Source organism: Tupaia chinensis, unplaced genomic scaffold (genome assembly GCF_000334495.1).
Source record: "Tupaia chinensis unplaced genomic scaffold, TupChi_1.0 Scaffold000165_2, whole genome shotgun sequence".
NCBI lineage: Eukaryota > Metazoa > Chordata > Mammalia > Scandentia > Tupaiidae > Tupaia > Tupaia belangeri.
This window is the reverse complement of record NW_006159640.1, coordinates 548,364-574,759: the sequence shown is the minus strand read 5'-3', so window position 1 is coordinate 574,759 and position 26,396 is coordinate 548,364. Positions and strand designations below refer to the sequence as shown.

Sequence of the window (26,396 nt, the reverse complement as noted above, 5' to 3'; positions counted from 1 at the left end):
ACTATTAAGCTTGAGGATGGTGTGGCCAGAATGGTTAATAACTTTGTGAAAACCAAGGCAGCAAATGGAGCATGTTTCCTCACGTCTCTAGGCCTGTTAGGGGCAAGTGAGGCAGTTCAGGCACAAATTGAATCATTGGGAACTGTGTAAAGGGGGCTGGACCAAATGGACAGGCTAGTGTCTCAGTGACAGAGGCTGGATGAGAGGTCATAAGGAGAAAAACTGCCTTTTCCCAGAGCAGCACCATGCTGACTAGGGGCCCCAGACAGGCTTTGAAAAGGGGCCTGCATTTGGGTATGCTTTTTCATTACAGCTAAAGTGCACCAGGTTTCAGAGCAGTGTTGAGGTGGGGTAAGGTGGTTTCAGGACACTGGCAGAGTAGCTTAGAGAAATGGATGCTGATTGCAAAGAAGAGTAGGGAGGATGAGAATGGACCAGAAGGACTCCCAACTCAGAGAATGCACATTCTTCAGTTACCAAGGGATTCAGGAGCTTGCCCTGCCCACCCATTCCATGTCTGAATTGTCCCGACAGGCTTTTGGACAGGTGGTCTTCAAGACTCTGCTTGCACAGTTCCAGTGATGGTGACTCACTTCCTTAGGTGCCAGCTGTCCTACCCTTGAATGACTCTGTCAGGAAGGTTGCCCTCACTCTGGGTTGGAAGTGGCCTTTTGGTGGTGCCACCCACTGGCCTAGACCCATGATTTGGGTAACACAGGACAGTATAATCCCTCTTCCATGAACAGGGATCCCATTTCCCCTTTAATGGCTTTTCCCAGCTAGGCATTTCTGGGCCCTTCAGCTATTCCTCACTGGATAGGATTTCAAATCCTCTTACTCATCTTAAAACATGTAGGAGTATCTCTATGTCACTTACAGCGTACAGTCCACAACTGATAACGATATTACGTTCGAATCATTTCAGCCTCACTACAGCTCTGTGAGGGCAAGAGCCGGGATTCTTGAGTCTGCATAACGTCAAGACACATGCTCATCCCACGCATTGCTGAGATAAATGCAATCAGCAAAGACTAAGCACCCTAGTTGTTTTCACATCGGCTCTGGCAAATCACACGTACCTCTGCTCAAGAACCTTAGTGCTGCCTCAATCATGTACACGGGCTGCTTTCTGAGCACCAGACTGAGGTCCTAAATATGCATTCTGGGACTACTATGGGCTTGGAGCAGTACCGCGGAGCTGGGGATTCTCTTCTCTGACTCAGATTCCCAGGTGTCCCATCAGCAGGCGGAGTCCAGGTGCAGTGAACCCAGATGTCCTTAATGCAGTCAACACCCTGGGCTCTCTGCAAGCACACTGCACACAGCCTGTCCCATGATGCAGCCCACAGGCTGGACCCCAACATACACCACAAACTCTGGCCAGCCCTTCCCTACTGTCCCATTGAAACTTCTCAACTATGTTTAGATGAGACAGGCAGCTCTCTTCCCAGTAAAAAGACACTGTCTTCTACAAGACCAGGAGCCTGTAGTACAGCCTTGGCTGGAGACTCTTGCCATGGAAAACCTGAGACCTTGAGGCCCTTGGACAGCATGGTGTGCACAGTTCGACCTGCTCCCACTCCTGGAGCAGACCTTCATCCCCATCAGTACCCCTCCCTCAGGCCTGCTCTTTCCACTTCATGCCTCCTTTGCCTGGAGGAGCCCCCAGCATGCAGCCCCCAGCAAAGACGAACAATTTGTGACCCTCATTCCAGAACAGGAGTTCCCTTCCACAGGCTGCAGACACAGTCTCAGAGGGAATCCAGGTCGCGGAACCCCAGCAGGTGAGAGATGTACTTACACTTACAGGTTGACTTTTTGGCACATCATAAACACCTTCTTTCTTTTGGCTGGTGGGAACCTACGGAAAAACCAAATTCAATACAGTTAAAACACTCTGGTGCTCCAGTTTCAAAGCACACAACAACCAGACTTCAACTCCAGGCTGGCTATGAGTTTCTGAGAAGGGCCCCTGGGACCTGTCTGACTCCAAGGAGCTGCTCTAGTGAGGAAAGCATCAGGATCCATCCTTGAAGAAAACTGGAGAAGGGGAGGGGTGGGCATCCAATAACAAATGTTGAAGGGTGTCCCTGTCACTGGCTCCTCACAGAAACACAGACTAGGAAGCTGCAGAAACTTCAGGGATCATGTGGTGAAAAACATTAACCCTCATTTCATGAAAGACAAAAAATGAGGCCCAAAAAGGTGCTGTGATTGTGATTAAAAATACTGGGTCGTTGGAAAAGTCATGACACATGTTTTCTGATTTTCTACGCCCAAATGCATCATGTCTTTTCGATGACCCAATAGGAATAGTTAGTAGCTGAGCTTTAGCTTGTTCAGAGCTCAGTCTGAGATCCAGGCTACTGAAAATACAGCACACATCAAGGTCCTAGTACAAAAAGTACAGCTTCTGTCGGTTTCACGTGCAAGCCAGCTGAGAGTTACCAAGGGTTTCGCTTAAATGGCATGGAAAGCGTGGGCTAAGGATCCAGATCATGATTGTTTATTTTCTTTTTTAATCAAATACTGCAGTCCTGACTTAATCCATATAAAATTGAGAGAGGTGTTAGATCTGTAATAAAAATCCAAGCTTGGGAAGGGCAAACTTCAAAACTGCAGCCAAGTAACGAAGGTGGAGGAGGGTGAGTGAACCGGCACGTTGGAACTGTGGGGATAGGTAATCGACCACTGTCAATCCAGTGAAAGTTTCTTAACTTCTCATGGAAAATGTGTTATATACCTATACTTTTCCTTCCATACTTAAGTCTGTCAGTATCCAGATATGCCTGTCCTGTTTTTTGTCTCATTTTTGTCGGTGATTGTTTTTAACATGTATCTTCATCGTCCTCCCTTCCCTTCTCCATCTAGCCCTCCTGGGCCCCGTGGTAACTGTAATACCCTAACCAGGTTGCTCAGCTTCCTCTTCTGAGCTTCACTATTATCGCTGGGCTCTATTAGCTCTGCCTCTCGCTCAGGTTATTGTGAGGATCAAATGAGAAAATGAACATTAGCTCAACAAAAACTATTAGGTACCATAATGCTATACTGTGTTAGAATAATCATTTCTTTTGTCACTGATGCATTATATAAATATGTACAGGAACACATTTTATGATCCTAACAATAGTGGCTACATTGACTCCTTTCCTAAGTCAATTAAGAGCTTTGAATTGAAACAGTCTGGACAAGGAATAATAACTAGTCTAGTAGTTCACACCTGCACTGCAGGGCCTGGCCTGTGGTGGCTCTTTAACAGTGTGTCTTTCTATCCAATGGATCAGGCTCTCCTGAAGAATGCCTAACCCCCAGCAGGAACTCAATACATGCCTGTTGGGTAAATGTGCTGCCAAAGAATGTGGAAACAAGGAGGAAAAGGAAGGAGCCCCTGTCACACTTGAATAAACTAACCACACCATTATTCCAAGAAAAGTAAGAAAGAGCTTATCCTTTAAGTTCTTTTGTCATTTGTACTTACATTTAACTTAAAACCTTTGTAATAACCTTAATATATTGGTATTATCATTTCCATTTTATTAGTAGGAAGTGGAGCTCAGAGATATTAGGGACTTATCCCAAAGCTGATAAGTGGTAGGGTTTAAGCTCAGCTCCTCCTGGCTACTAAATAAGATATTTATTATTAATCATATGAGCTAACATGGACTGGGCATTTTCTGTGTGCCAGGCATAGTTCTAACATTTGTCTTTTATATACATTCTTGGGACCAGCAGTTGGTGTAATGGCTATGTCACCGGACTCCCACGTAGCAGACCACGGTTCAAGTCCCAGATCTAGTGGCCTAAACTCACGCCGGGCGTGTGTGCCTGTGTGCCCAAGATCCCGAGAGGAGAATGGAGGAGAAGGGATTGCAGTGTGGCCATATCCCCTGGGGGGTGATGTCTTGCTTCCCATCTTTCAGTCTCTCCCTGTCTGTCTGGTGAGCACACGCACCCTATAGCAAAAACCTCTCCAAAAACAAACAAACAAAAAATACATACATACATTCTCATGTAATCCTCAGGACAAGTCTATCGGGTATGGACTACAACTGCCCCTGTGTTGCAGGCCTGGAGAGGGACTGTGATGAGTACAGGAGTTTGTCATTTGATGGTTACACAATACAAACAGCTATTTGGGTGCATCTTTTTCTTTAACATCACATCCTGTATGACCAGAAGTTCATGCACATTCTTGCAGAAAACAGAACTCTGCATGGCCATGACCGTGTGGATGAGGCACCCCTAGATGTGTTCTCCCAAGTCTCAGGCTGCAGGTAGCTCACACACACTGAAATTTCTTCGCTCCTGCTAACTGGGCACCACGAGAAGGAATCCTCTAAGAATGCCTGCAGAGTTCTAGTTAACAAGGGCCAATAAATTACCAGCCCTCACTTTTGTTTTTACTAGCTCACCCTTTACTGAGAAAAATGAACAGCATTCTGTTCCCCGTAATTCACTGCTTACTACGGGCACTTAGCACAGTTGAACCGCAGCTGCCTCTCAATTATCCCTGCGAATGGAGGAGAGGCAGTGGGATGGAGAAACCCAAACTGTGCATAATTGAAAAAGCTTTTCCACTCGGCTCTCCCATGGGTGAGATATCAATCCGCCTGTTTGTCCTTTAAGATTTATCTCAGTTGGAGCATCTTCTTGGAAGCCTCGCCTGACTCTTCAGGCCTGGTCTGGAGCCTTCCTCTGTATGCTTGTAACCTCAGGTGCACCCTTCCATTAAAAGTAATAGTTACCAAGTACCATCACGTGTCAGGCACTGTTCTTTTCCTAGGACAGTGAGGGCGAACAAGGTTGGTATGGCCCAGATTTAACAGTGCTTATTGTCTTACTAGGGAAGATGAAGAAGGAATAAGGTTACTGAAATAGAGTAATGAACTTTATCTGATCATGGGGTTATCGCACTGCTTTGTAACTGTTCGCAGGTCTACAGACCCACAGCTCTGTGAGCTTGCTAAGGGCAAGGTGGATATTTTATTATTCCTGTGTCTCTATCTGTAAATACTGGTTAAGCAATGAAATGTCTAATCATCTGAGATTAACCACAGGAGTGCTTAGATCTGTGGTTGTGATGCATCAGTTTCATGGTCCTGGCTCTTGTCTCTGCCTAGGTGGGCCATGGCTCTACACAGACCATTTTGGGAACACAATACCACAGATGGATGGAAGTTTCATCTGAAAGAAGCTAGTCTCCTGGCTCTGCCACGGGGTGGTGATTGAGAGGAGTCACTCTGCTCTCTGGACCTCTGTTTCCTCATCTGATTGTGTGGGTCTCTAACTAAGGGGTTGTCTATGAACTCCTTGGGGTGGGGGGGTCACTGTTATTTCCCCTATGTGCCTGAGACATGCTAGGTGCTCCATAAATAATTACTACTTTTTTTTTTTAAGAAAGATTTTTTTTGCTATAGAGCCCGTGGACTCGTGGAGGGACAGAGAGACAGAATGTGAGAAATCACCCACCTGAGGAGGGATGACCATGCCATAATCCTTTTTCCTCCATTCTCCTCATGGGATTTTGGGCACACATGCACACACATCTGGTGTGAATTTTAAGCCACCAGGTCCAGGACTCAAACTATGGTCGACCATGTGGGACTCCAGTGATGTAACCATTATGTCATCTGCTGGTCCCAATAATTACTTCTTGAATGAACAAGTTAATAACTGTTACATTACTCTAAAAACTATGCGAGTACTGAACATACTGAAGATGCTTTTACTTCAGCAGCCTGTTAATTATACTGTGGAGAGGCAGTTCAAGAGGATGTCGAGTAACATAGGAGTAGAGATTTAGCATTTACAAATAATAATACTTGACGCATGTGGTGTGATTAACAATGATTTTTGAATGAATGACTTGAAAAGGGCCACTTGGGAAGCTGATCTCTCTCACGGAGGAAGTTTGTTAAGGTATTAAAGAACCCTAGGTTTAGAATCAGAGGTTCTGACCTTAGGGAACTTGCTTTTTCTTGTTTAAAATGATAGAGAGTCATTATAGCTATTCATCCTACTTCACTGAGCTATTGGAAGGGTCAAAATTAAGTGCTGTCTCAAATACACTGTATTGTGAGGCTCTACGTTGTTTTCAAAAGAAAACTGGTAACTTTTTTCTGAGGCCCACAAAGCAAAAGATAATTATTAACCCAGCTGCAGAAGTGAGACTGAAGATCCTCAATGGAGGTTACCTTTACTGAAGAGCCTCTCTCTCCCTATGTCGAGGCTTAAATAGCAAATTCAGGAGAGGTCGCGGCTCTCTGCCTTGCTGTCTGACCAGGTGAGGTGAGCAGTCCCGTCCTCTGTCACATATGACATCATCATGCGACATCTTAAACCGCATCTGAAATTGGCTGGCGACGGGGGCTGGTGGTGGTGGGGGGGGCGGTGTAAAGGGAACTAACGTGGACATGGAATCTGCTGCGGACCAAGTGCGTCCCTTGACACTGTATATTTTCCCATCACTTCTAGGAGCAGACAGTAATATTTCCATCAGAAAGCCAGGAAATTGAGGTACAAAAATTGCATACTTAACACAAGGTCACAGGGAAGGATTAGGTTCCAGACCTGTTTATCTCATTCCAGAAAACAGAGTAAATACTACCTGAGCCTGCCCTGGGTCAAACTGAAGTATGAGAAACACTGCAAGCTACTCAGGAGGAAGAGCTACAGAACCTTTGTGGGTCCTTAAAAAATAAATAAATAAATAAATAAGTAAAGGGAGAGAGAATGAGGCTCCTAATAGCAGCTCTGTAAAAGCACAGCCTTATCTTTAGACCCAAGAGCTTATCTCTTGTTAAGTAAATTGAGCCCCAGCAGACTGGCAATGCAGGAGAGGAAAATGACCAGAGGCTTTCCAATAGAAGGTGATAAAATATTCATTCCCTTAAATGGTAGCTTCCTGTTAATGATGGACAGATGGGAAGATCCGCAGGTCAGAACTGTTAAAGCAAGTGTGATTTTCAGATAGGGACTGGAACCCCCCACAGAATCTCATTGTGTAATTCAGAATCAGGGAATTCTGGAGCTGAAAAGCACCTCAGGAATTATTTATTTATTTTCAGAGCTCAGAGAGGCCTGCAAAAAGGTGGATGTGGTGGTGGGGTCCTGCATGAAGGCTTTCAGGATATGCCACCTCCAAGAAGAGCAGGCAGGGGTATTCTCTGAACTCCCTTACCGGTCTAAAGATAGATCTCCCAAAAGGAACTCCTGGTCACAAATCCTCTCTTAGGAAATCTTACCAATGAGGGAAGATTACCTGGGAGAGGAGAGGAGCCTGCAAGTTGAACTCCCTGCCCAATTACTTATTTTTCTGAGGTTAGCTCTAAGATAATTTTTACTATCTGAGAAGTTGGTCCGCACGACACACTATTCACTGAAGAGTTCCTTCCCTCACTCTCCCATGACATGTTGTCAACACCCTCACTGAAGCCCGAAGTCCCTATTTCTTTCTGTAGCTTAAGACGCTGTATCATTGTCAATTATCTGATACTTCTTACAGTCTCATACTTTGCAGGATTTCCATGCATGTATGGAATTCCTTATGGGGTTTTTCTTATTAGCCTGTCTTACATCAATGTAAATCGTAGCCCAGTCAAGAAACCTAGACGAGTGGAAGAAAACCACTTTTTCCTTCCCTTGCACACACCTCTTGCTAGCTCTGTGAACATGGACAAGATTCCTCATCTCAATGAACCTCACTTTCCTTATGTATAAAGTGGAAATAATTATCAAAGCCACAGAAAGTTATTGTAAGAGATAATAAGATGTTAGCTGTAAAAACCTCCCATTCACAGACCTGGCCCACAATGAGTGTACACACACATGTGAACTCGTACAGGAAACACATACAACACATGCAGCATTTCTGAGAATCTGTTACCCGGTAAAGCAAGCCAACATGCTTTAAAGGATCAGAGTCCTACGGTAAGGCACTAGCTTCGAAGAGCAGAAAAGAGCGTTGCCTGAGAGATTCTTGAGTCTTACTCATTGTACAGATGAGTAAACTGAGGCCCAGACAGGAAAAGGATCTTGACAAGTTGAATTGATGGCTGAACTGATCATTGTACAAGATCCTGAATCTGCACAGCCATACTACACATTCTATGGCTTCCTTCTTCATTTTTTGCCCATAAGAAATTATTTCCACTTTACTCTGGGAAAATTGCACCTCTGAGAAGGCAACTGCTTTAACTACTACCAAACAAGCAAAGGAAGCTGATGACAGAACTTGAACTATTCCCAGCTCTCCACAGCCTCAACCACTTCTTTCTAGGATGCATGCTGGGTCCCTGACCCCTGCAGTCCTCCATGGGGTTCAATGAAAGCCCTGCTAAACATCGCAAAGTCTGGATTTAGAAACCTCTAACACTGCAAAGCTTCTTTTATTTGAAAGGTGCTCTCTCCAACGATGACTAGTTAAATGGTTCCTTTGGCCTCATATTCAGACACTGCAAAGTTGTATTTTAAAATACGACACTGGAGAAAAATGCAACTTCCCTTTATAAAGACAGAAACTTTGTAAGTGATGATTTTAAACAAAATCTCAAAGCACAGCTTCACATTTGAATAGGATCCAGGTTGATCCTGGAAGAGAAGTACCTAGATTATTATTCTACAAACCAAGTTAAACCGAGTTGGTGGAGCTAAAATCATATGTTAGTCATTTAGAATTCTATGCATCTGATAGAAACTGAAAAATGTCTTGCTTTTATTACACAAGTAATTAATGCTCAAGGCAGAATAATAGACTACACAACTAAGTAAATTAAGAAAATTAAAATCATTTATTAAATACACTATTTTTTTCTTTCCCTTATAATGTGTGTATTTCAATTTATGATTACAATTCTAATTGGTGAAAAATTGTATTAGGTTGTTGGGAAAAACATGATGCATTTTTCTGTTTTTCTATGCAAAAATGCATCTTGAGTTTGCCAACGACCCAATAAGTCATCATGTTTATTTGATGGGTTGCTATACTTAGCTTACTCAAATACTTTGATGAAAGAAGCAGCTTGCGTTTTTGCCTTCACACAAACGCCTGGCCTTGATTCTGTTCTCTGAATAGTTGCACAACCCCAAGGAAGCTATTCAACTTCCCAGACTCTTAGTTTTTTCCTTTAAAAATTAAATGAAAACACTTCCTTTACAGCCTGTGAGAATTAAAAGAGTTAAAAATCTATGTTCAGGGACCAACAGATGGTGTAATGGTTACATTGCTGGACTCCTACATAGTCAACAGTGGTTCAAGTCCTAGACCAGGCGGCTTAAACTCATGCCAGGCACATGTGTGTACATGCCCCAGATCCCGAGAGGAAAATGGAGAAGAAGGGATTGTAGCGTGGCCATCCCTTCTGGCAGTGATTTTTTGCTTTCTGTCTCTGTGTCTGTCTTTCTGGTGATTGCACGTGTCCTATAGCAAAAACCTCTCTTAAAAAGAAAAAAAAAATCTATGGTCATATTTATCATGAAGTAGACAGTTAAGACTATTAATTTACTTTTTCCTTCAGGAGGAATGAAACCTTTAGCCGTACTTTCTTTTATTCAGTTACTATTTCCAATTTTGTTTCCAGAGAGTATTTTTGAATTTATTCTTTCTTTTCAGTGGAGTGAGCTTTTTAAGCAAATTTGATGAGCATGTTCTTTTGAGAAATGCGAGGTCCTACTGCAAGATGGGCAGCAGCTCTCCAGTGCATTTGTAAGATGGGATGGTTGATTCCGTCTCTACTTAAAATAGTGATGATCCATTCAAAATTAAAACACTGGACCCAACTGGCCTCTAAACACTTCAACAACAAAGGCATGAACATTTCTGGTAAATGTAGGGGAACTCCAAGCCAATTTCCTCAAAGCTATTTTAACAAGCCTGAAATGACCAAAGTCTTCCTGTACTCTTCAGTCAGGGCATTTACACATTCACTGAGCGTGGTGCAAAGGTAAGAGAGGCAAGCAATTTATACCTGATAAATGTTTTCTTCTGTTTCGGGATCACGGATTGGCTCGTGTCCAGCCTCAAACACAATGTACTAATACAGGAGCAGCCAGAGAGGAAAGGTCAGAGGTGAAAAAGAAAGAGGAAAAAAAAAAACAGGAATTCAAGATGCAAATTATAGTGAGCATTAAAGAAACAGGCATAAAAGAAAACACTTTTAAAGTTACAACCGGATTACTGGAATACAATGTGCCTTGCACATTCCTGCCTTTCCTGAGGACAACTGAGAAGGTCTATTGGTAGGTCCTTTCCTTTTGCGATGACTGCATTAGGCCTCTGCAGAGCTTTCTGGAGATATCCCATTCCGTGGCATTTTAGCTCCATTTTTGCAAGCTGGTCCTGCTTGCTGGGTGAGAATACTAACTTGCAGAAGTGCCTGGGATCCCAAACTTGGTGAATGTTGGGTTGCGATTAAATTGCCCTTTTTGGATCTCTGAGATCCAAAGTTTTAAGCCAACTTGAAAGAGCTCAAGAATGCCAAACTCCCTCATCTCACAGATACCACCTTGTTTCACGTTTTCAGTTTTCAATACTGAAAACCGATTTTCCATGTGTATATTTCAGAATAAAAAGAACTAGTTTTTTTATTAAACACAAACAAACAAAAACGCGGGATCCAGCAGTTAGCGTAATGGCTATGTCGCTGGACTCCCACGTAGTCAACCGCGGTTCGCGTCCCGGACCCGGTGGCTTAAAACTCACGCCTGGCGCGTGTGCGTGCGTGCCCAAGATCCTGAGAGGAGAATGGAGGAGAAGGGATTGCGGCGTGACCATCCCCCCTGGGGGGTGATTTCTCGCTTCCTGTCTCTATGTCTTTCTCTGTCTGTCTGGTGAGCGCATGTGCCCTATAGCAAAAAACCTCTCAAAAAACAAACAAACAAACAAACAAACAAAAACAAAAAAGCCACTCCTGATTTTTTTTTTTTTTTTGAAGCCCATTATCCAGGGACCAAAGCTCTTATTATAAACAAATTCTCACCCCTTAGTGTTCTGAACCACATGTAAGTCATGAAGTCCATCTTCGACTTTTGTTTGCAATATATTCTAGATACTTCTCTGCCTCAAGTTCTTTATGTTATTGTAGCAGAGGACCAGCTTTCTGTGTGAAAATATACGTTTGTATATATCACCCCTGTAGAACCCAGTTAGAAATATAAGTTTGAGTTTTTCTTTTGTGTTCAAAATGTCAGTTGTTTGTTGGTTTTTATTTCTTCTCTTTGGGAATGAGCACAGGGAGAAAGAGTACCTCTTCTTATTTTTGCATCTTTGTTTGAGCAGAGCCCATGTTTGAACCCCAGAAAGCTCATCTTTCTATCTACTCCTGAGCTGTGGACCTTGAAGAAAGTCCAGAGAAAGCTGTGAGCAGAAATATCTCTCAGATCCCTCCTTCCTCCTCCTGACAGGCCCCATGACAGAGCCAGGTCAGGGGTCAGCCTGTCCCATCAGGGCCAGAGAGACCGCTCCTTGCAGGCTTTCTAAAGCTTAAAACAGTCCTTGCGGTTTGTGCTCAAATATCACCCAAACGTCAGTCCCCATCTCAAGGTCTTAACTCAGAGAAGCCGCCTCATTATTCATATTCTCTCTAATGAACTCAGAATATTCAAGAGACTCCTGGAAATATTCAGCTCTGGGATCAAACTTTTACAGATTGCGGAGGAGCAGAGCAGGGGCAAGAGGGGAGAAGCGGTTTCCGAGTCCCCGGTTACTGAAGCTGGCCAAACGTCTGTTCGTTTTTATGGAAATTCACTCCTGGAGGGGCTGGCAGGCCTCACCCTCAGAAATAACCCTGGTACTGCTCCAGGTTCCACAGCCAGTCATTTCCTTAGGTTTCCGACATGCCGGCTGGGCCACAGGCCTAGCCTCTGTGGAATCTAAAACCCGGACTATTTCAGAAATTACCTGGTACACAGGATCTTCCACATCCTCTTCCAAAATTGTCTATTGCAGAGTGAGGGGAGGGAAGGTAAAAAGCAGAGGATATAAAGGAAGAGATATGAGACTATATTCAGAAATTAAAGGACAGTAAAGAAGCCAGCTCCAGGTAGGAGAGGCTGGCAGGTCATTAAGGTAGAAATCACGCAGAAAAAGCCCAAACGGTTGTAGCCACCCCCACCCCATGTCACCCCCATGTGAACAATAGCAGAAGCCACTGGGTGACTTTAGTGCTCCTCCCCTGAAATCGTCCCCTGGATTACCGATGTTCCTTCTCTAACAAGTCTAGAGTTTCAGCGAATAAAGGATCATTTCTCACAGCGTGCTTTGGGTGCCTGTAATTTACACAGGAACCTTTCATCTTTGTTTATTTCTGCTTGGTGGCATGAGAAAGCCTGTCAGTTTTCACATCTGTTTATTTCAAGCCCCGATGTGCCCCAGCACCAGGATAAATTCACAGCTGTACCTGGTACACAGCTTGTTCACACTGCTTATCCTTTTGTGCCTTTTTTTCCAATTCTTCTCTTTGCTTCAATTCATAAATGAGTTGAAAGAGATCTCTCAAGTCCAGAATAACAGGTTCAGCCTGGAGTAAAAGGTGGTAAGGCGCATTAATAGGGGAGGGTACTAAGCTGTAGAGACCAAGTTTTGTTTTTGCGGCTACAACCCGTAGCCCTTCCTTTTTCTATTAAACTGAAAGCATTCCACTCTTAATTAATTCTACCTTGTTTATATTGGTTTAGCAAATTGCATCTGGGCTAAAGTTCATTTCTTCAACTAATTATATTTGCAAATTCATAATAATCATAAGCATAAAAGGCATTGCTATTATTTATTAGCAATGTTGAGGACAATAAAATTAGGGCAGGCCTTATGCAAAACAGCTATTTGTTTTCTCTTATTTTCTTTTTAAATGAGGCTATGAACACAAGGAAACTTATCTGTAGACGGTGCCCCCACCCAGCTTAATCAGAAAGGGAAATAATTAGTCATCAGGAAATACCCATTAGGAACCAAAACAAAACTGGATGAGTTCATGGGCATGCTTTCTCGCTCCAAGGCTGCTTATCTTTTCTAGGTGGAAACCTGCATGTTAGTTTCTGGTGGTGATACATCACTCAGCCATACATGGAGTGGACCTTTGAAGACCAACAACAGACGGACTGCTGTCCTTGAGAGCTACAAGGAAAGGCACCCTCCTTGAACAGGAATACTCACCGCCTGGGCTGTTTTTATGGCCACAAATCTGTGATTCCCTTCCTTCCCACAAACGTATCCAAAGGCCCGGTGATCTGTGATGTCCTTTGCAATGTAGGAAATTTCGTGAACAGCATGATGATGCTGAAGGGCCTATCAAAGACAAAAGGAAAAGCAAATTTCAGGGGACTCTCCCTTCGAGCTGTTGATCAATAAGAGATGTGTTTCAGCTACGCGTGAACAGGCCCAAAGGGCTTTGGGAAAGCTGTTTGGTCCAGATGGAAGGGAAAGGAGCTGGGCCTGCCCTTGAGAAATGAGGTTCCCTCCATGGGCTTAATGCTGTGACTGGGAAGGTAAACAGGGCTGCTCAGATGCTGAGTGAGCCTCTGTGGCATGGCTGCAGCTCGTCAGTCTACTCCAGTGGGTAGGCACCTGCTCGATCTGCCTTGACGACACAGGCTGGCCCAACTTTCGGCTTGGTATTTCATGCACTTACATACCCAGAGCTCTTGTGTGCTGTGGTGGGGATGCACACTGTCCAACCTCCCAACCTCAGAGAATGCAACCAGCATTTTTGGTAGCACAGATTTGCCCAGTTAGGACCTTCTGCTGAGAGATGGTGACGAATGAACACCTTACTCCCTTTTGTCCATTTGTTACCCTCTGGGGTACAGGTGGGATCACACATCTCTCTGAGGGTTTTCATGGGTTGGCCCCTGTGTTTGTACCCTTCATTGTATTTATTTATTTATTTACTTATTTAGAGAGATTTTTGCTACAGGGTGTGTATGCTTACCAGAGAGACAGAAAGTACGAAATCAACCCCCAAGGGGGATAGCCATGCCACAATCCCTTCTCCTCCATTCTTTTGTTGGGATTTTGTGCATACAAACACCCAGTGTGAATTTCAAACTGCTGCATCTGGGACTTGAGCCATGGTCAATCATGTGGGATTCCAGTGCCTTAACCACTATGCCACATGCTGGCCCCATGACCTCCATTTTTAAAATTCACTTGTCCAACTCCTATTTGTCTTTCAAAGGCCATTTGAAACAGTACCACCTCTATAAAATCTCCCCTGAAAAAAGACTTGCCTTTTTTCTCACCACAGAAATAATCTCTAGCTTGTTTGTGTTTCCACAAGATTCTATTTAGTCTCTGGAGATAATGAAACTCCTGATGGAGTCCTTATATAGAGATTCCTGGGTTTCCTCACTTTTGCAGGCCTTCTTTCTCTGAGTAATTCGCATGATTTCTTGCATGCCTTCTCTACCAGGCTCTGTCTTCCTTATCTCTGTCATGTTAGAACTCTGCACCGGGCCTAGACCAGAGTTGTTGAACTAAAGTAAATTAGGATTGATGATCAGTACTCTGAAAATGTCTTGAAATAAAGCTTCCTGCTTTTATTATCCGAGCTTTGATAATCAATGTTCAACATTCTATTAGGTGATAGTGATCTTTGTGGTTATTTCCCTATATTAAACCTACTTGGAGCAATCTTCATTAAATAGTAGATATTTTTGTTTTGTGCTTTACTACAAGGCAGGTGTGTTTACTGGAGACAGAGACAGACAGCGAGCTAGAGAAAGTGAGAAAGCACCACAAGGGAGGATGGCCATGCTTTCATCCCTTCTGCATTTTCCTCTTGTGATTTTGGGCACATACATACATGTGCCTGGTATGTTTTTCAAGCTGACAGGTCTAGACTTGAACTGAGCAGTTGGCCATGTGAGATTCAGCCAACTTTTTAAAGAGAGATTTCTGCTATAGGGTATGTACTCTTGCTAGAGAGACAGAGAAAGAGAGAGACAGAAAGCAATAAATCACCCCCCAGGGTGCCATGCTGCAATCCCTTCTCCTCCATTCTCTTCTCAGAATCTTGGTCATGCATGCACACATTCCTGCATCAGTTTTAAGTCTCCAGGTCCGTGACTCAAACCATGGTTGACTACATAGGAGTTCAGCAACATAACCATTATGCCAGCTCCAGCCACTTTAATCACCATGACACTGGCTGACCCTAAACAGTACCCTTTAAAGGCTTATATGTGCATCTCGGTGTTTATGGTCTGTTTAAAGCCTTTATAAAAGTTTCTTTATTATACTGGGTATCAGGAGTTTTGAATCTTAGCTACTATGTGAACAAAAGGCACCCATTGTATATCTCTGAACCTCTGTTGACTCCTCTATGTTTGAGATATGTGCACCAGATTGATGGATCCTCACCCCAAAGCTGGAATTCCAGTGGTCTTAAAGGTAGTTTTAAAAAGGTGCCAAGCAGGACCAACAGATGGTATAATGGTTACATCACTGCACTCCCACATAGCCAACTGCGGTTCAAATCACAGATCTGGTGGCCTAACCCTCACACCAGGTGCATATGCGTACATGCCCAAAATTTTGAGAGGAGAATGAAGGAGAAGGAATGGTGGCATTGCCATCCCCCTGGGTGATAATTTCTTGCTTTCTGTCTCTGTTTCTGTCTGTCTCTCTGGTGAGTGCACATGCCTTATGGCAAAATTCTCTCTCTAAAAAAAAAGGTCCCAAGCAATTTTCCACATTTCAAAAAGTTAAACCAAACTTTATAAATTTTTTAAAAATTATTTCTTTATTTAAATCCATTTGTTGTTATTTTTAAAATTTGACCAGAGAGAGAGAATGGGAAAAAAAGAAAGCAAAGCACCAGGTCTGGGACTCAAACTGTAGTTAGTCATGTGGGAATCCAGTGCCTTTAACCACCACACCAAGTTGCTGCCCCCCCAAAATTTATAATTATTCCCACTAAATCTAAGTATTACTTTGAAAAAGTTTGTTTGGAATTATTTTAGGTTATTGTTATATGCCTTAACTCATATTTGAGCATATTCTTTCATTGACAAGTCATTATGATTTAAATAATACAAATAGAAAAATAATTGATTATGAATGCATTGTTTTGGTGGACAAAATTCACCCTATTACTGACTATGTTGAGGGGGTAAAAATATAACACACGAGAAATTGGTTAAGAAAATATTGGTCAGGATAAAGAGAAACAAAGGGGAAAAAACATTTAATGGACAAGAAAGTGGAAAATTAAGTGTTGGTGAGGATGGACATGGTACTATCTTTGGCTTGGACTAATATGCAGCATATTCATGCTGGTAAGATTTGTTTTGTATACTGTAAAGATGTACAGTGATTAAATGTAAAAAAAAAATTTCTTTTAAAAAGAAAGAGAATCCCCCTCCCTCTCCTCCCCCAAGAAAAGAAAACATTGGGAAGCACTGAGTAGATATTTTCTAAACTCTTTGTCCTCCCTCCCCAAATAAAGTTGGTGAAGACAGAAGTGTTTGCTCATAAAAATAATCAGGACCCACTTATTTTTGTTATATTAAGAGGACCTGTTTAGCTAGCATAAAACAACTTCTCAAAGAGCAGTCACTTTTTTCCAGTGTTAATGATGTAAAGTTGACGACATTTATATTTGCCCAACATGGGGGCATTGATTTATAGGCTTTTGCGCACCAGAATGGTGTGTAGTGGGAGAAAGCAGGAGACAAAGGCGCTCTTCTTCTCTCTGTTTCCTGAAAGTATTTCTCACTCTGCATAATGTGGAGAATGTTATCCACGTCTCCTATTAAATCAAAGTTTGACGACAGTGCCTTATTGATTGCCAAGTGAAATATTGCTCTAAAATTAAACTGCGATTAGAAGCCTTCCTGGTAGAATTAGATTTGGGGATGATTGTGCAATGGTAAAATATCACCTACCATGCAAGACAGCAGATGGAGATGTTTTAATTTATCTGAAAATCCTCATTAAGGGTTTAAGAATCAAAACATTTTTAACGCCTGATGATACCTAATACCGCCTCGCAAAGTGTAGCTGTGTGTAAGTGCGTGAAGTGCTTAAAGATATTTGTAACATTATCTTTTCCCATAGCTAATTTCACGACATGTTCAAAAGAATTGCTTTGAAAGTGACTCATTCATTTGGAAACTAACAGTCAGTGAAGAGATACGTCTCTACTTTCTTCAACCTTAACCATGCAGACGTAATATAGATACTTGGAAATACAAATACATTAGAATTCTGCTAATCCCACAGTTGTATTATTACATTCATTTTAGCAACTCAGAGCATCATGCAAATACTTGTTCACTGAGCCTCAAAATTGCCCCATGTCTTCAAGTAGATTTTATCAGTACAATCAAAGACAGTTGAAGCCAAAATGAATGAACTTTAAACATCACATACTCAGTTTATTCTTGAAGGGACTATGGCCAGAGAGCGTATGGGCAGACTGGCATGAAACCCAGGCCTTGCACTTACTACTCAGAATGACAAAGCACTGAAGAGAAGTAAACACACACACACACACACACACACACACACACACATGCACACACACACAAACACAGACAGGGTCAGCCCCACAGCCTAGGAGTAAGGGGAACCAGATCTCAAATGGCTGACCAAGGTCTGAATCTCAGCTCCAGCAGTGTGGAAAACTCACTGGGTACATATGTATGTGCAAAATCTCAACAGGGTGCAGAAACAGAGGAGAAGGGATTGTGGCATGATGACAACCTACGAAGGTGCCTTTTCCCTCTGTCTCTTGTGTCTCTGGTGAGTGCATGTGTCTTCTGGCAATTAAAATGAAGAAAAACAGGCCAGCAGGTGATGTAGTGGTTAAGACACTGGACTCCCACATGGCTGATTACAGTTCAAGTCCCAGATTTTGAGGCTTGCTTTCTCACTTCCTCTCGCTCACTGTCTCTCTCTGGTGAGCACATGTAACCTATAGCAAGTTAAAATAGTAAAAAGTAAATAAAACAAACTTTTAAACTATTTAAAAGAATCACTGAAAAAAGATTATGTAGAACCAAGATCTTTTTTCGTTAGACTCCTGAGTCACTAGTCCAATAACAAAAAGAGAAATTGGGATAAGGAAGATAAGCATAGAAGAACTTTGAAAGGAGGTAGGAGTGAAACTGTTTTGGATTCTGGCAGGTATCTACCTGAGGCCAGAGGGGTTATATATCAGAAGGTTTAAGATAAAGGTCAGCTACAAAAAAAAAAAAAAAAAAAAAATGGTCAAGAGTTCATGACCCGGAAGTTCACTCCCAGGAACTCCCAAGAGTCATCTGTGGTATCTGGTAAGCAGCCAAGGCCAGAAAGGTCATGCTTCTCGGTCATCTTGGGTTGCCCCAGAGACAGTGGGGAGAACAGCTAGAGAATATGAGGCTAGAGTAGGAGGGCTGGGGAGGGGGAAGGCAAATTCTGATCGTCCCTTTTTCCACATTTTCCTTTTTATTTTATTATTATTATTTAGAGAAGTTTTTGCTATAGGGTGTGCACACTCGCTGGAGAGACAGAGAGAGACAGAGAGACAGAAAGTGAGAAATCACTCCTCAGGGGGGATGGCCACACCACAAGCCCTCCTCCTCCATTCTCCTCTTGAGATCTTGGGCATGCACGCGCATGCACCTGGCATGAGTTTTAAGCTGCCAGGTCTGAGACTCAAACCACAGTCAACTACTACATGGGAGTCCAGCAATGTAACCATTCCACCATCTTTTTGTCCCTCCTTTTTTGTTTTATGTTTTAATGGGAGAGGTAGTATGCATGCACACAAGAGGCAGGGAAGGGGGCCCGTGGGGGGAGGGGGTGGATAAGAAACACACAGAGACGGACAGAAAAAGAGAGAAAAAGCAGCCTCCCAATAGGCCTAGTCACACCATAATCCTGTTTCCTTCCATTTTCTATCCTGACAAGATTCTGGGCCTGCATAGGTGTGCCCAGCATGTTTTTCAAGCCAAGGGGCCAGGATCTGAATGCTGGTTTGGCCATGTGTGGTTAGGATACCTCTGTAGAGCACTTAGGTGCTGTGCTATGGGCTGGCACCATGTTTCCTTTTAAAAACAGTATTGTTTGGGAGAAACTTAGCTTAGAAATTACTGTCCAAATCAGAGCAGGTATTTGGTCTTAAAAACAGAACCTACAGGAACACTCTCTCTCCCACATTCACTTTTCCAACTCTAAGTCTCCTTCTTCACATCATAGATAAAAGTTATCACTGAAGAGTTCCAAAGGCAATCCAGGCATCAATGTCCTTCCTCCATTCTGACCTTCCTCCCACACAAGTGACCTTGAGGTAACCTGTGCTGCAGATCACCTGAGGAGCTGTCAGTCCCACTTTGGATTATACGCTTTCTCAGCCCAGTATCACTGAGCATGTGATTTCTCTACTCATCGCCTTCTTCATCCCCTGGCCAATCCTTCGCCAAGTCATGTCACTATGAAGGGGCTTTAGAAAGTTCATGGAAAAGTAGAACTAAAGTACAAGTATCTTTTGGTGCAAAAAAATTTTGAATACATACTTTTTTAAAAAATAATATGCATTTTCCATGAGCTTTTTGAAGATCTCTCATCTATCATCGCTATATTTTCACACATAGCCACAACATGGAACTTATCCTAGGAACCTTCTCTGACTTTACAACTGGCGAGAACTAGCCTGGATGGGAGAGACCTGGTCCTGACTGCTGTTTTGTGGGTTTACTCGGAGAGCGCATGCCTAGGGAAGGTAGAGTAGCTTAAGATGGGTCCTCGGAAACCAGCAGTTAGCGTAATGACTATGTCGCTGGACTCCCACGTAGTCGACCGCGGTTCGCGTCCCAGACCCGGTGGCTTAAAACTCACGCCAGGCGCGTGTGCGTGCATGCCCAAGATCCCAAGAGGAGAATGAAGGAGAAGGGATTGCGGTGTGGCCATCCCCCCTGGGGGGTGATTTCTCGCTTTCTGTCTCTATGTCTCTCTGTCTGTCTGGCGAGCGCACATGCCCTATAGTGAAAATCTCTCCAAAAAAAAAAAAAAAAAAAAGATGGGTCCCCACTACAGGGAGGGAATGTAGATTTTGACTACAGCAGAGCAACCAATCAGAAGAGTACAAGTTTCTGAGGAAAGACATTTAGAAGAAAAATAGGGAGGCAATGCATTAATGGGACAAGAAATGTGGTATTATCTGTTGATGATATTTTATAGTTGTGTCAATTGGACTAGGGAGAAATGTTCACCTGCTGAAATATTCATTTTGTAAACTAAATAATGTGATTGAATGTATAAAATAAAATTAAATAAAAAATGTAAAAAATAAATAAATAAATAAAATTACGAGTGCTGGCAGGGGTGTGGTGAAAGGAGAACTTTCTTACACTGCTGGTGGGAATGTAAATTGGTCCAGCCACTGTGGAGAACAATTTGGAGATTCCTCAAAAATCTACAAATAGAATTACCATGTGATCCAGCAATCGCACTCCTTGGTATCTACCCAAAGGACAGAAGAATTCTTCGTTGGAAAAGTGCCTGCACATCTATGTTTATTGCAGCACTATTCACAACTGCTAAGACATGGAACCAACCCAAATGCCCATGAAGAGATGAATGGATTGAAAAACTGTGGCACATATACTCTATGGACTACTACTCAGCCATAAAAAACAAGACCCTGGCTTTCGAAAGAAAGTGGAAGAATATGGAAGTTTTACTGCTGAGTGAAGCAAGCCAGGCAATGAAGGAGAGACATTGTATGTCCCCACTTAATATATACCAAATGTCGGCACTCTATGACAGAAACTGATTGACTAAAGGATAGAGAAACACAGTAAATGGATGTGAATATGACATATAGTATGTGTGAAAGAGTAGAGTCTGAGGAAGGACATTTAGAAGAAAAATAGAGAGGTAAATCATTAATGGGACAAAGAAATGTGGTATTATCTGTTGAGCATAGTTTTATGGTTTATCTACTGACTAGGGAGAAATGTACACATGTCAGAATATTCACTTAGTAAGCTAAATAATGTAATTGAATGTATACAAGAAAATGAAATTTAAAGTTTTTTTTAAAAAAACTGCATACAAAACCAAAAAAAATAAATAAATAAAACCACAAAGAGTACGAGTTTCAATAACAGATCAATTGGAACTGCTGTTTCTGAGTTGACCAATCATAGCTGCACAAGTTTCCATTCTTCATTTGCCTCTATGGACTTAACTGAAGACTAGGGTGGGAATTATTTTTCTATAAAAGCCCATTCTCAAACACATTCAGGAAGACAGGCTTTTGAACAAATGTAGCTATCCACCTAGATGATGTCACTGTAATAAGACTTTCCTTAGGTCAACGAACCTCATAAGTCAGAATTTTGTTTGCTTGGGTGTTTTTGGTTGTTTTGTTTTGTTTTGGTGGCAAGTGACTTAACATATCTACTTTGGCTTGGCAACACTTCCCTATTTCCCTTAGTAATAATTTCCATCCTCACATCTCATGACATTGGCCGTGTCCTTCTACCTATGTGCCTTGGCTTTCTTAATCTTCTTTCACATTTATTTATTCATCCCGTTATTCATACCATGTGTATTTATTGAGTGTCTACTATGTTCCAGGTCTCATGCTATGTGCTATTGCTACATGGATGACCAAAAACTAGTCCTCTCCTCAAGGAACTCACAATCTCATAAAACAAGCAGTCAATAAAACAATCATGATATGATGTGACAAGCTTCATAGTAAAGGTGTGCACCAGAGTCGCACAGGCTTGGAGCAGGAGTAGGGGAAGGTATCAGGGAAGACTTGACAGAAGAGGGGACTTTGACCTGAGTCAAATGGATAAATGGAAATCCCCAGAAAATGGCATTGTAGGGAGAAAGAACAGAGCATGCAAATCCTGAGAATGGGACATTGTGGAGAATATCTGTATAAATCTTTTATCTCCACTTTGGGACTATTGAGCCTTCAGAGAAAGAGTTGTGTCTGATTCTTCTCTTATTCCTGCTGTTTCTTTGAACAGTAAAGGCTACATAATGTTCGGGCAGAAAGGGGGGCCAGGGAAGAGGGGAAAGAGGGAGGAAAGAAGGAAGAATGAAGCCATCTAAGAAGTGCCTTGTACAGCGTAGGTGCTCAATAAATGTTCAACAAATGAATGAATCAGGAAAATTCATGACATTACACATAGAACTCAATCTGTGAACAGAGGATTTCTTAGTTGATCGTCATGGAATCTTTTTTTCTGTGCATTTCCATGAGCCATTTACCAATGTTTAAATGAAGTATCAAATTGTTTGGAGGGTTACCGTCTGACAGAATAAATTACAGAGAAGCCTTAATTTGTAGTATGGTTCAATACAGCCAATTAAATACAGTATGGATTAGAAAGTCATCTGCAGACTTACCATTAGCTGTTTTAAAGAATAAATTCTACCCTATTTAGCCTTCATATTATTATTGTGTGTCTGTGTGTACAAGATCGCGTGCCTTCCCGAGGCAATACTATTCACAGGAAGAAACACCCACCAGGATTCAAGTGAGTTAACAAAAAACAAAAAAGCAGATAAGCAGATAGACACTGAATAAAAATAGATCCATGAAAAATACACTACTTCTCACTACAAGCAATTACAGTAGTTAAAACCTCACAAGACAAAGGAAGGCCCGGGCACGTTACAAAGGCCTTTCTCTTTTCTAACATATTTTTGGATGTGTTTGCCACATCGCAGTGCCAGCGAGGCTGTGAGGCAATCTCCGTACCAGCCCCAGACACCCCATCATCAACTGCGAAATGCAGCAGGTCAGAACTAACTGTTCCCTGGGTAGACATCCTAAAACCTTCCAGAAGGTTTTAGTCAAAAACAAGACCAAATATTCCAAATAACCAAACCTGGAGTGAAAGAGCCAGGGCGATAGTGGAGGATGACAGGGATTCTGGAGCTAGGGAGAACATGCAGTTCAAATCTAAGCTCTGCCAATTACCAGCCATGTAGCATTAGGCCCCTCACTCCGACTTTCTGAGACTTCTTTTCTTTCCTAAGTTTCTTTCTTCTTTTCTTTGATCAGAAAGCAAAAAGGAGGGGAAGAAGGGAGAGAGAGGGAATAACAGGAGGAGAGAAGGAGTAAGGGAAGAGGGGCGTGCCCGACAGAGTCTTATCACCCTGCGAGCACCCCTCAGCTTTCCAGCCACCCAAGATCCTGGGCGCACCCATAGGACACCTGGTGTGGTTCCGCTGACCCAGGATCTGAACCCCAAGCTTTCCCGTGTGGCTCTAGTGTTGCCCAGTAGCACCCAGCTGCCTGACATCAGCAGGGTAGGGCCTGTTTTCCTTCTTGTTCATAATAGGAAGGATGATATGGTACCCAAAATATTGTTGGTGATACTAAATTGAGTCATGTAAAATATATTATTTTATATTACAGATAAAAGTGAGATGCCAAGCCAGCAGGTAGCATAGTGGTTAAGGTGAGGACTCTCACTTGGCTGACCGCAGTTTGAGCCCCTGACCTGGCAGCTTAAAAATCACTTCAGGTGTGTGTGTTTGAATGTCCAAAATCCCAGAAGGAGAGTGGTGGAGAAGGGACTGTGGCATGGCCATCCTTCCTAGGGAGTGATCTCTCACTTACCCTCTCTCTCTCTCTCTCTAGTGAGCCCACACACCCTATGGCAAAAATCTAAAAAATTAGATGTCATTTTTCTCTACCAGAATGAAAGAAATAAAAAAGATAACCCCCAGTACTGACCCAAGTGTGAAGAAATACCTTTTCCTGGGTGGCTACTTTGCTACATACAACATGGGAGTAGGAACAGTCTCTCACAGTGTTACGAGGCTTTTTTTATTTTAAGATATTTTGCCAAGGTGTGTGTGTGCTCTCTGGAGAGAGACAGAGGGGAAAGAGAGAAATCACCCCTCAGGGGGGATGGCCAAACTGCAATTCCTTCTCCTCCATTCTCCTCTAGGGATTTTGGATAGGCACACACAAACGCCTCATGTGTTTTTCAACCCTCTGGGTCTGAGACTCAGACCTCAGAGCTGACCATGTGGGATTTGGCACCTTATCCAAAACACCACCTCCTGGTCCACTATGAGGATGAATGTCAATATATGGAAAGTGCTTTGAAGGTTTCAAGGCCCATGGCAAGGGCTGGCAAGTATTAGCCATAGTGGGTATTTCTGGAACTGGAAGTGTGATTTGGAGCAACCTTTCTGGAAGGCTGGTGGGCCATGTGATTCAAAGCCTTAAAGACACCCATAATGAACCCTAGATCTCTCATGTAGGGATTTAATTACTCAGAAATAATGTAACATGTAGGCCAAGACGTGCATACAAGATATTCCCTGCAGTGCTGTTAGAATAGAGAAACAATAGAAATGTCCTAAATGGGGACCAGCAGATGGCATAATGGTGAAGTTGCTGGACTCCCACATCGTCCACTGTTGTTCAAGTCTCGACCTTGGCAGCTTAAACTCACACTGAATGTGGGTGTGTGTGTGTGTGTGTGTGTGTGTGTGTGTGTGCCTAAAATCCCGAGAGGAGAATGGAGTAGAAGAAACTGAAGTATGGCCATCTTCCCAGGGGGTGATTTCTCGCTTTCTGTCTCTTTGTCTCTTTGGTGAGCACATGTGCCGTATAGCAAAAATATGTCTCTCAAAAAATAAGTAAATAAATAAATAAATAAATACCAAAAAACCAAAATATCCTAAATGAGCATTAGCTGATTAGCTAACTGGTTGAAGAAACTGCATTTTGTTAAAGGATGAACTAGCATGTCCAATATAATACTGTTTTCTTTTGAAAAAAAAAAAAAAACTATATGCATATCCATAACAGGGTACAGGAAGTTTGTAAGCACATTCAAGAGCATTTGATCTTAAGAATTTTCTCTTGAGTAGGAGAGTTACTAGTGACTTAAAAAAATCTGACTTTTTGCAGGGCCAGCAGATGGCATGGTGGTTAAGGGACTGGACTCCCACATGACTGACTGCAGTTTCAGTACCGGACCTGGCAGCTTGAAAATCACACCATGCATGCCAAAAATCTCAGGAGAGGCCTGGAGGAGGACAGATTATGGAGCGGCCATCCCCTCAGGGGAGGTGATTTCCTCACTTTCCCTCTCTCTGTCTCTCTTCAGTGAGTGCACACACCCTATGTCAAAAATTTAAATAAATTAAAAAAAAACCTGACTTCTTGCTTTATACTAATTTTTGCTACACTAAATATTTTGTGTAATAAAGAGAAGCGAAGATGCTTTCTTCTTTCACATGGAATTTAATGCATGTACCATCATCTACCCACTGGTATTAGCCATCCTCGAGCCTATTTGGCCTCCCACATTCTCATTCCCAACCACCAAGACTTTTCAACTTCACTCCCAAGTGTCTTTCACTTTGTCCACTGCTCTCCATCTCAACACCAGAGGCCAGGTCCCATGGCCTTCCTTTCCTGCCTAGATGAGTCCAATAACCTCCAGCCCGCCCATCCACTTAGACTGGCCTCTGCTTTTAGAATCACACCACGGAAGGAAGGGATTGAAAAAACCTGGCAAATGTACACCAGAACACACCAAGGGCTTCCCATTGCTCATATATTAGAGACCAAAGCCCTTCCCAGGGCCTGCAGAGCCACTTCTCCAGGTCTCTCCCCTCAGCACCCCTGCCTCTGGTCCTTCAAATGTACCACGCTCACCCCTCAAGTTTCTGGAACGCTGTTCTTTTTGTCTAGGAAGCTCAACTCTTTCTGCCCACTCAGGCCTCAACACAGATGTGTCTTCCCTTCAAAATCTTCCCTGCCTTGGTGACGGGAACTAGGTTCCCATGCCACAAGTCCTCTCAGCTTTCTGGACTTTTCCATGGAGGGAGGGGTGGGGAGAGGCAATGCCTGCTGTTTTGTTAATGGGGAGAAGCTGAACGATGTCTTTCTCCACTACTAGAGGTAGCCCCAGGAAGGCAGCGACATCTTTTTCTCATCTTTTGACCTGAGTAACAAAGACAATGCCTGACACACAGAAAGGAGCGGTATGTACATAGATTTATTGTTGGAAAATACACAATGTCCTTTTTTTTTCTTTTTCTTTTTTTTTTGAGAGGTTTTTGCTATAGGGCGCATGTGCTTGCCAGAAAGACAGAGAGAGACAGAGAGATAGAAAGCAAAAATCTCCCCCCAGGGGGGGATGGCCACACTGCAATCCCTTTTCCTCCATTCTCCTCTCGGGGTCTTGGGCACACGCACATGCGCCCAGTGTGAGTTTAAGCCACCAGGTGGACACAGCCATCACGCTAACTGCTGGAATCACCACTTACTATTTTTTTTTTTTTGGAGAGGTTTTCGCTATAGGGCATGTGCACTCGCCAGACAGACAAAAAGCAAGAAATCACCCCCCAGGGGTGATGGCCATGCAGCAATCCCTTCTCCTCCATTCTCCTCTTGGGATCTTGGGCACGCATGCACACGCGC

The 26,396-nt window shown here is 42.9% G+C and overlaps 1 protein-coding gene across 1 annotated transcript in view; it reads right to left on the bottom strand.

Annotated features, from left to right (window-relative positions):
* Nucleotides 1-26,396, bottom strand: part of DAB1 (DAB adaptor protein 1) — a gene marked incomplete in the record, with an annotated part of 348,250 nt that overhangs the window by 73,467 nt on the left and 248,387 nt on the right. Inside the window, 5 exon segments of the mRNA XM_027770885.1 lie at nucleotides 1,802-1,861; nucleotides 9,966-10,031; nucleotides 11,897-11,935; nucleotides 12,396-12,515; nucleotides 13,148-13,279. Of these exon segments, the coding sequence (XP_027626686.1) occupies nucleotides 1,802-1,861; nucleotides 9,966-10,031; nucleotides 11,897-11,935; nucleotides 12,396-12,515; nucleotides 13,148-13,279 (417 nt within the window).